The 9,948-nt window shown below is 44.7% G+C and overlaps 1 protein-coding gene across 1 annotated transcript in view; it reads left to right on the forward strand.

Moving 5' to 3' along the window:
- CFTR (CF transmembrane conductance regulator) overlaps positions 1-1,239 on the forward strand; it is a 91,359-nt gene extending 90,120 nt beyond the window's left edge. Inside the window, exon 27 of the mRNA XM_086473119.1 lies at positions 1,033-1,239. Coding sequence (XP_086329245.1) covers positions 1,033-1,239 — 207 coding nt within the window. The remainder of the gene's footprint in view (positions 1-1,032) is intronic.
- The last annotated feature ends 8,709 nt before the right edge of the window (positions 1,240-9,948 follow it).

A 9,948-nucleotide genomic window follows, 5' to 3' on the forward strand; every position in this document is an offset into this window, starting at 1 on the left:
CTGCTTTCTTTCATCAAGCCACGTGAATATTCCTTTCTCATTTAATCAAGGTGACAAAGCATTGAAGTTTGGCGTATTTCCTTTGTTATATAAAAATGGTTAGTAAAGGAAATAAAAGGCAAGTTATGTACTTGTTCTTAAAAATTAGGTTCCTTCCTCTGTATTGTGACTCTTCCTTGAGAGATGACCTTCATTTTATTAACAGAGTGAAACGTTTTCTGGGTGTATAAGCACAGCAGGAGGAATACAGTCTGAAGCTGAAGCAGGCTAGTCCATAGGCAGGTTGTACGTCCTTTTGGCTGTGCTGCTCCTGTACCCATTCTGGGCTTCAGCCTTGCTGCCAGCCCGCGGCCCATCCTGCACTCGGCTGGGTCCGGTCGGGTCAGCAGTGCCCTGGCAGGCAGGCAGCCTCTGCCCGCAGCAGGTTTCCCACCCTCTGAACAACATTTAGCAACAGAGGTGCTGAAAGCTCTCCCCGATCAGACCTGTGCCCTCACCCGAGACAGGCTGGTGTTGCAGTGCCAGTGGAGGAGCCTGATTTTTCCCTGTCTGCTGCCTAAGAGGGGAGGCTGGCACAGCCATACAGGGCAAACCTGTTGTCTCCTTCAAACACAGGCCAGCAGCGCTTCCTTGTTTGGCAAGAAGAAAGCAAAGAAGGCCTGGCACCTTGCTGGCAGCCTTCTCCCTCTGCTTGTGGTAGAACTCTGTTTTCTGCAGTTAACGCTTTCTTAACCTGGCAATTCAGCAGGGCTGGGGAAGTGCCATGGTACCTGTGGACTTCAACAAACAACCTCAGAGGTAAAATCAAGTTGCAAGGAGAACCCAGCAAGCCCAATGGCATTTTGTAACTTGAGCACCTTTTCAACATGTTAATATTTTAACATCTGCTTTTATGATTGTAATTAGAAATTGCAAACTGTAAACCATGCTTTTCCTGTCAGATGATCTCTGTTACGTCTTCTTGTCATTTGTGTTAGCTGAATTCTGTCAGCACCACCATCCACCCTCTAACAGAGTGGTATGTTTCTTTAGGTAATCGAGGACAATAAATTGCGGCAGTATGAATCCATTCAGAAGCTGCTGAACGAAAAGAGCTCCTTCAGACAAGCCATCAGCCACGCTGATCGCCTTAAGCTGCTCCCGGTACACCACAGGAACTCCAGCAAACGCAAACCTCGACCCAAGATCACTGCCTTGCAGGAGGAGACGGAGGAAGAAGTGCAGGAGACGAGGCTGTGAGACGCGGTGTGGGCACCCTCTTTGTGGAGTGAATGGTCAGCAGTGCCCCACGATGACAGGACCAGCACTTCTGAACCTGCGGGAGCCATGCACAGATGGAACCTCGCAGGAGGTGTCCACTGCAGCGACGACATGTGCATTTGGGAATTACTTCCCTTCACATGGTTAATTGTGTGCGAGGTAGTATATTCTTTGAAGTTTTGCCACTTTTAATGGTAAAACCAGACTTCTTTTGCAAAGCTGCTCTAATTCGGTACAAACGAGATGGCAAGCAGAAGTAACCTGCTTTGCCCGACATAATAGTTTCAGAAAACTTTTAGAAATGTTCTTGCTGGGGTGAGAGGTCCAGGCTGCAGGAAGAATGTGAGAAGAATACTCAAACCTGGGTGGAAAACAGAAAAACCATAATGTAAAAAGCTTCTTTGGATTCCCTTGCTGAAAACAAATGAAGGGATCATACCAGCAAGGCGCACAGAAAACTTCCTTCTCTTTGTTTTCCCTGCAGCAACTGCAATTTCAACTTAGCAGAAAAGGCCAAATGCCCTTTCCTGCCAGTGCACCCCTCCGTGTGTGTAGGTGAGAATGAAGAGAGGATATGGACTTGCAAGCCAGTCAACATCTGTCACGTCTCCACGGTTAAGGGAGAACTGGTGTTTCCTCTTAAAACCTAGGAGACTGTCAAGCTGACCCTGCGCACCCTCGCAGCGGGGTGAATGCAGGCTGACATCAGTATCTGGTGGAAGGCAGGACTCCTGGCAGTGGAACCCTTACGTGCTTTTTGCTCCGGCCTGAAAAAAAAAAAAAAGGAGCAGCAGCCTCTCTGAAGTAGACTTTAATAATGAAATTAATTTTTATACTCTTCCGGTTTGCAGTTTTATGATGAAACTGAACTTTCTCTAGGGTATTTTATTTATTTTAATATTGTTGCAAACATTTACTAAGGAAATGATGTATTTTAAGAGTGATTATGTACTATAAAGAAAAATATATTTGTACAAAATTTTTATATTTGGATTGTTGGTTTTGGTTGTGGGTTTTGTTGGTTTTGTTTTTTTTTTGTTTTTTTTTGCTACTAGTCTTTGATGTCACATTATGATAGAGCTGTTAAAAACGAGGGCAGCCCCAGCGTTAGGCCAGGTACTGTCCGATGCTGTCTTTGTGCACTAAACCATTCTGGTGATCCAGACATTTTGGATTATTTTTTTTTTCTTTAAATAATAAAAAAAACCCCAAAACCCGCAAAAAAAACCCCACCCCAAACCTCTGCCTGTACGACCCCTTACCGCGCTTCCCGGGGCGCGGGCCAGTTCTGCTGCTTCCACTTCAGTCCCTGCTGCCTGTCAAGCCGTGCGCGTCCCCGCCCCTGAATCCCTGCGACCGCCCGGGCCCGGGGCGCGGCGGGGGCCTGGGGGGAGCTCCGGCGCCGGGGGATGGGGGGGCGCCGGCGGGGCCGCGGCGGCTCCGCGGTGCTGGGGGGAGCGGCGGGGCCGTGACCCGGCCCAGGCGGGCCCCGCCAAGAGCCCCTGGAGGCCGCGGCCGCCGGCCGGTGAGCGGCAGCGGCGCTCAGGCGCTCCCCGGGTGGGAGGCGGCGGGCAAGGAGCTCCGCGGCTCTCGCCGGCCCGGCCCCGGAGCGGCGGCGAGCAGCGCCGGCAGGCGCCGAAAACCCGCTCCGGGAGGCGCCGTGCGGCACCCGGCGGGGCCGGGCAGGGCAGCGAGGCCGCCCGAGGGGGCGCCGGATCCCACGGAGCAGCTGCTCCCCCGCCCGTGTGCCTCCAGCACTGCCACTGCACGGATTTTCTGTCCCTCGTTACACATTGCCTCTGCAAATATACTTCTTCCTTCTGTCTTACTGGTTTCGCACTTCGTCCTTCATACTGATCTTTTATTCTTGTCTGTCTTCCAGCACGTACCTGGATCTCTTTCCTTTGTGGCTGTGTCACCTTCTCCTTTGTCCTGGTTTGGCTGGGACAGAATCACAGCCCAGCCACGCTGGGCAGGCTGGCAGCAGTTTGGAGTCAGCCAGGGCACATGACCTGAGTTAGCTATAGGCGTAACCCATCCCATAATGTCATGGTCATTGTAAAGGAAGGGAGGTTTGCTAAGGAAGCGGAGCTCCTGTGGGGTTCCTGCTGGGGTTTCTCCTCTTCCTCCTCTTGAGGACTGCTCTCCAGTCATTTGTGATGACTGGATATTCATTTGGCTGAGTATAACTGTATAACTGTTGGCATTGATGTTGTTTCATCAAATCTGTTTAATTTGTACCCACAGATCTCTTCTCTCCCTGATTCCCCTCCCTGGCTGGTGAGGGGTTGTCGGGTGATAGAGCAACCGTCACAGGTTAGCCCTGGGTACAAGCTAAATGAAGGCATCCTTGCTTTGCCTGATTTTCTCCACTTCTTGCTTACAGAGAGTCCTGGATATGCTCGAATCTCGATGTTGCCATGCCACTGTTTCTCTGCTGCTAAGCTCTGCTTGCTTTACCCCTTTTAACAACTGAAACCCAACTGTATACTGAAGTAACATCACTTTTGAATCCTCTCTGCATTCCCCCTACCCCCTGAAACTGTTCACACCTCACGCTGTGTATCTATCACTTCTCTCACACAGCCAGCTCTCCCTTTGAACAAATCTTTACAGTGTACGTGGCCAGGCCTGGCCGGGAGGCCGGGCCTGAGCAGCGCAGCCAAGCCCAAGGAGGAATGCCAAGGATCACTCCTCTTCAGGATGTTACTCAGAGCAGCAGACATACCATGCTGGAGAGTTTATTATCTAAATAAACAAGGCTATGCAGAAAGATCAGCAGAAAAGAACCACTGTGTCATCAGAATCAGCGTGTGCTTGAAAGCTTGCACAATTAGCAGTGTTAATTGGGGGGGGGGGGTGTGTGTCTCATTGTTAGAGAGAGTTAGGAGGTGGCAAGTTGGACTGAATGGACAAGGAAACATTTCAAGAAAGGAAAAGGTAAATGCAGCAGGAGCACGTAGCAGACAGGACATACGTGGAAGCTGCTGATACAAACACGCAGAAGGAGTGCTTTGAAGGGAAAAATAAAGTCAACCGTCTGCCCCTGCCCTGTAGCACACCACTCCTCAAACCAGCTTCTGCCACCAGGACCTGCCTACCACCACCGCACTGCCTGTCCCAAAGAGCCCCAGGCAAGATGCTGCAGGAATTCTCTCTCTGCCCTCGGAGGGCAAGTGGGAAAAGGCTGGAGAAGAATGTGCTGTTTCTTTCAGTCCAAAAAATACGGGTTCAGACACTTTGGAGTTAGGGCTGGAACAGGATGGTAAGTCAGTACCAGCCTCCATAACGAGGAGGAGGACAGCATCTGCTTCCCAACAAAGGCTGAGAGGAGCACGTTACCTTCTAGAACGTTCTTATACTTGCTGTCGGTGGGCTAACAGCTCTCGCGGTTATTTGCCTGAAGATGAGCTGGGAAATTGCACGTGCTGTTCATGGTGGAAAATGGAGCACAAGAGGGAAAAAAAAACAAACAAAAAAAGGAAAGAAAATGAGGCTATAACCCAGCACAGTGGGAGAAAAGAACAAACAACGACCTTCATAAACACAGGCTGAGCATTATTTAAGAGGATTTTTCTTTTCACATGCTTCACTTTGCATACATTTGATAGATAAAAAAAAAAAAAAATACTCCTCCCAAAGCACTTTGTTATTAAAAAACACACTTGGATTATTAAAAGGGGGTGGTGGTGTGCAACATACGGCCAAAGACAAGAGCATGCAGACTCTTACACTACACATCATGAAGATTTAATTTTACAGCTTGCTAGGAAAAAAACAAAGAAAGCTGAAAAGAGTGAAATTACTCTGCAGAGGATCCAAGTCTCTCCTTAAGCACAGAAAAGAAAAGGGTGGCCAAACTGCTAACGCAGCACTAAGAAGCTCTTAGGACAGCAACGGCCAAGCAAGATCAGCCTAAACAAACTTGAACCGTACACATTTAGCCATCTTCGTAAATCTTACACGCAAAATAACTACAGAAAGCAACTTTGATAATTGTCACTAGTGGGAACTGCTTGATATCTCACTGGGGTCAAACAAGCCGGCTATTCCAAAAAACAATTTTGCTTTCACAGTTGCTTAACTGGTGCCTCACCGACTTTAGTATTTTATTCATCAAGTATCTATTTCCAAAGTCTTTCTTAAGCTCCACCTCCTCCATTTCCACAAGCCTCACATCCCGCAGCCTGCTCCTCCAGCATCAGAACTGCTAAACACCCGATGGCCTCCGCACTTCTTGATTTCTGCCCTGCTCGAGCAGCAGGTTTATTTCTCTGAAATGTGGTGGCCCTTGGAAAAGGTGCTTTTAAAACATTTCCTCACATTAAGATTAATTCTGAATTGGTGTTAATTGTTGGAGGTCAGTTCAGAACTATAAAATTTATTGCATTTTAATTATTTTATCTAAAAAGTAGTCTGTTTTTTTTCTCCTCTTCCTGATATAAATTTGTTATTTTAGCTCTGCCATTACTTGGCTATGATTTAACATTTGGGGGGGGGGGGGAAGCACTTTAGAACTGTGTGTACAATTGTTCATTAATGGACAATTAATCCCTGCCTGAAAATCTTGCAAATTAAGCAAGGTGCAATGCAATACAGTAACACATTTCCTTTAGAAACTCCCATGTTTTCCAAAAACAATTTCCTGTTCCTAGGATAAACAATATTACTACTGATTTTATTCACCAGGACTTACTTCATTTGCAAAATACAACCCTTGTAAACGCAACTGGAGGTTTTCAAGTGATGTCTGAATTTCTTGCCTGTTATTTTCTCTTCTTTCTTAACAGGTTCCTGCTCATGGTGATCAAAGCTTTAATGTGTGAATGGGTTTTCTTAGTTGCCTCTCCCCAAACCTTTTAAACATAGTACATAAAACTGAATTTTGGTCACTCTGATGTGTTCAGGGGCGTACAATTACTGCTGCCGTGTCTGTGATGAGCCTGTGAACTTGGTGCAGCCTCTGCAGCTGGAAAAGGAACATGCGACCGACTGGACATGCCTGTTACTTGTGCTCTGCTTTCTCCTAAGCCTGGCCTGCACTGTGTGACACAGGGGACCTCACCCTGGCTCCTTTTTGAGGTACTATTAGCCAACTACAGTTGGACCTCCACTGTGCTGGGAAAGTATTACCCCTCTTCCAGAGTTTCTTCTGTTCCTCTAAATCCTTGGGATTAACAGTCCTTTCTTTCTGATATCTTAACTGTATGCAAAAGCAAACTTCTGCCTTCTGAGTTTGCTACAGCTCAGCACAAACACACCTCGTGCTGCTTCGACAGTCGCTTTGCCTTCAAGTTTCTAAAGAACAGCCCACTTTGTAATTACAAGTAATTATGGTTTGACCATAAATATCACTTTAGCCAGAGTTAGCACCAAGAAAGTTGTCCCTCCTCACCCTTTCTCCAAACTGGCTCTTTCCACAAGCATATTCTACCTGTAGAGGCTATTCTGCTTCTCCAGGTTTACTGCAAAGCTGGAGGTGTTTGATTTGTTTTGTAAATCACTGGAGCTGCACTGTGCGAAGAGACATGCCTCGGAAATTCTGGCCCTCTGATTTTGCTCGTTGATGAAAGTTGCTGCCTTTGTTGAATGATGGCACAGGTTTCTTCCCACTTTTCATTTTGGAGCCTATGCTCAGCAACTAAATAACTGAGGCAAACATTGTCTGATGGATTCAGACATTCTTTTGAGGAACAATTGGACATGCTGAAAGCTTTTATTTTGAGGACTGACTTAAGCAGAGTGCTGGAATGTTCAGGGCTTACCAAGGTCATTGGTGGATGAGAATGATCCTCTGGTTGGAGACTGAGCCGAGTATGAGCACAGTGTAGTCAGGGGCTAAAATAAGTCTTTTCACTGACCTAGTGGCCTGTAGAATGGATGCAACCTTAGAAGCTTCCCTGTCGTTCCAAGATACTCCTCCACGTAGACAGAGTCTCTCTCTCTTCACTTATCTCACCTCTTTTAAAGATAAGTAAAGGGGTGACAGATGGGAGCAGAGTGCAGCATGGAGCAGCGTGGTCCACCATAGGCAACACACTCAAACCCTCTCTGCTTAAGACATATGAAGGAACGAATAAGAAGGATTTTGCCCATTACTAACCCAAACTGAGAGCAGTTGATGCTACAAGCCATGTATGAGGAGCGCTGTTTGCAGCACCACAGGAAGAACCTGAAGTTGCAGTGAAGCCCTAAACTCGTGCACAGAGCCTTGCCTTGCTTCTGCACAATCTGTCACAATCCAAAGGATAAACGAACGGAGAAGCCAGTATGTTCACATGCAAACTATTTTATGGCTGTGGGGTTTTCACCATCTGAGGGCAGGAACTGATATGGCGTTAACAAGACAGCTTAGCAGTTACTACAGAAGGTAAGATTTGGTTAGGAGACCTGCAAAATACCGTGAGATTAAAGATGTATGAAGATCACAGACTGCGTTGAACTGGAAGACAGGCAAACAAAATGATAGCAGGTAGAAGTCAACCAGGTAAAAGATGCAGGCGGAGAGATATTAGGACAGCAGGCTGAAAAGAAAGGATAATGAGGGCATTGAAAGGCAATGCTAAATTTAGCAAGAGACCTAACTTTCAAACCAGGAACAGATGATCAAAGTCACTCTGTCTTCTGCAGATTTTTCACTCAAAGTACAGAATTTTGATTCTCACAGACAGTATACAGAGCCTTAAAATGTATCTCAAAACCTGCTGTAGGACACTCTCTCTAAGATCTTCCCACACAGAAACACACTGCTAACTCTTGATCTAAATGAGGTCTGACATTTCAATGTGGAACAAACTTGGCTTAGAAGCATGTCAGGATTTTTCTTCTTTTCTTAGAGCTCTTTTAAAAAACAAAAAAGGGATTTATTGCTATTACAACTCCTGAAGTTGCAACTCGTGTGATCACTACAGAAAACATCTTCCATTTTGTGTTCCTCCTCACCACGAGGTCCATGCCTGAGCCTCCCACACAAGCTACCACACCGCTGCTCACACCGCTTCAGCACGTAAGGGATCCCGACTGCTGAGACCCACTGCTCTGACCCGCAGCCGTTTGCAGCTGACAATTTTGCTAAGAACCGACTGCAAAAGTAGCATCCTATTTTTCAGCATCAAAATTACTGCAGGGAAAAAAAAAAAAAAAATCAACCTCTGGAGAAATCATCAGTATTCAGTTATATGTTACTGTTACATAAGAAATTGTTTTAATAAAACAGTGATTACCGAAAGACAGGGTACTTTCTAAAAATATTGTGCAGGAAATGATTACAGAAATAAGCTTGTAATATTCTGTACCTATAGAGACAACACACACACATACAAACTAAGAAACAGACAATATGCAGTACAAAAATTTTATTGACATGGGTTTGGGATGAATGTTTTACATACAAAGGTGAAGCGTTAGGAAACAGTTAGGTAATCCTTTCCTCTTCCAGGCTTAATTTGATTAAAAATGCTACTTTGGAAATTATAGGCATGACCGTGTTACTGTCCATAGCTCTCAAAACCATCTCCTGGTAGCCCATCGGAAGGCATCTAAGCCTCATCTCAAGAAAACTCTGCCCCTTCCTCTGCCTACCAGATGAGGTATCGAGACAGTGAGCGTTTACACGTTACTACAGCTCACAAGTATGTAACGTAGCTACCGTAAGGGGATACGGGGTAAATACTCCCTTCATAGCAATTCTCCCTTGTGGGAACACGATCTACCTCTGTAGTGGGGGGAAATATGATAAAGACTTAATTTTAACTGCAACTCAAGTATCATTTCACGGCAATTACATCTTAAATCCACAATAGAAGTTGATAATTACATAGTAACTCGTGGTATCGCTACTACATGATCTCTGATAATACTGTAGTTAAGCTTGTGCTCAAATTCCTTTTCAGTAAAACCTGTTTCTGTAAAACACTATTATTTCTCAGATACTTTTAAAACACTAATGAAGTATATAAAAGTTTTTACAGTATAGAAGAAAAACTAAGTTAATAAATGATCACATTTTCTTCAATTCTATCAAAGAATAAGAGTCTGAGAAAAATAACTTTTATTGCATTTTAATTTCTCAATCTCTTTCCTTTTCTAAAAGAGAAAAGTTATAACGGAAATTCATGACATTTTAGATGAAGAGAAGCTTGGGAGAAACAAAATCACAATTCAGCAGGCAGATGATGGGGAAATCAAAGTATTTAATATGGCTTGTAGCTGAAAGTAATTGATCTGCATTTCCAATCATTTTAGTTATTGCCACATTCCATTAATTTTTCATTAAGTGAAGATAAAAACATGTCTTTAAAATGCATGTACAATAGCTTTAAGCCATTGCTGTACATATTGTGCAACTCATCTGAATGCAGTTTAACACGTGAACTTAATAGAATATATTTATGTACAGTATATACACAAACAGAATCCTGTGGTAATACCCCTGAATATTATCATTTAAACGAGTAATTTTCATAATAAAAGAAGAAAAAAAAATCTATGGAGGTGGCAAAACTGCCCGTTTCTGAAGTTTAAACCAATATAATTTCCAGCTGATTTACAGAGAAATAAAACTGTGGTCCTGTACAAACTTTACATTACAGGGAAACAGTTTATTTTTAAAAAATATTTACATATTTGAGTACTTGGTTCTTTGCAATAGCGATTATATGAACACAGAAAATTGTATGGTAGGCAGGT

This window comes from Leptosomus discolor, chromosome 1, assembly GCF_034619465.1.
Source record: "Leptosomus discolor isolate bLepDis1 chromosome 1, bLepDis1.hap2, whole genome shotgun sequence".
NCBI lineage: Eukaryota > Metazoa > Chordata > Aves > Leptosomiformes > Leptosomidae > Leptosomus > Leptosomus discolor.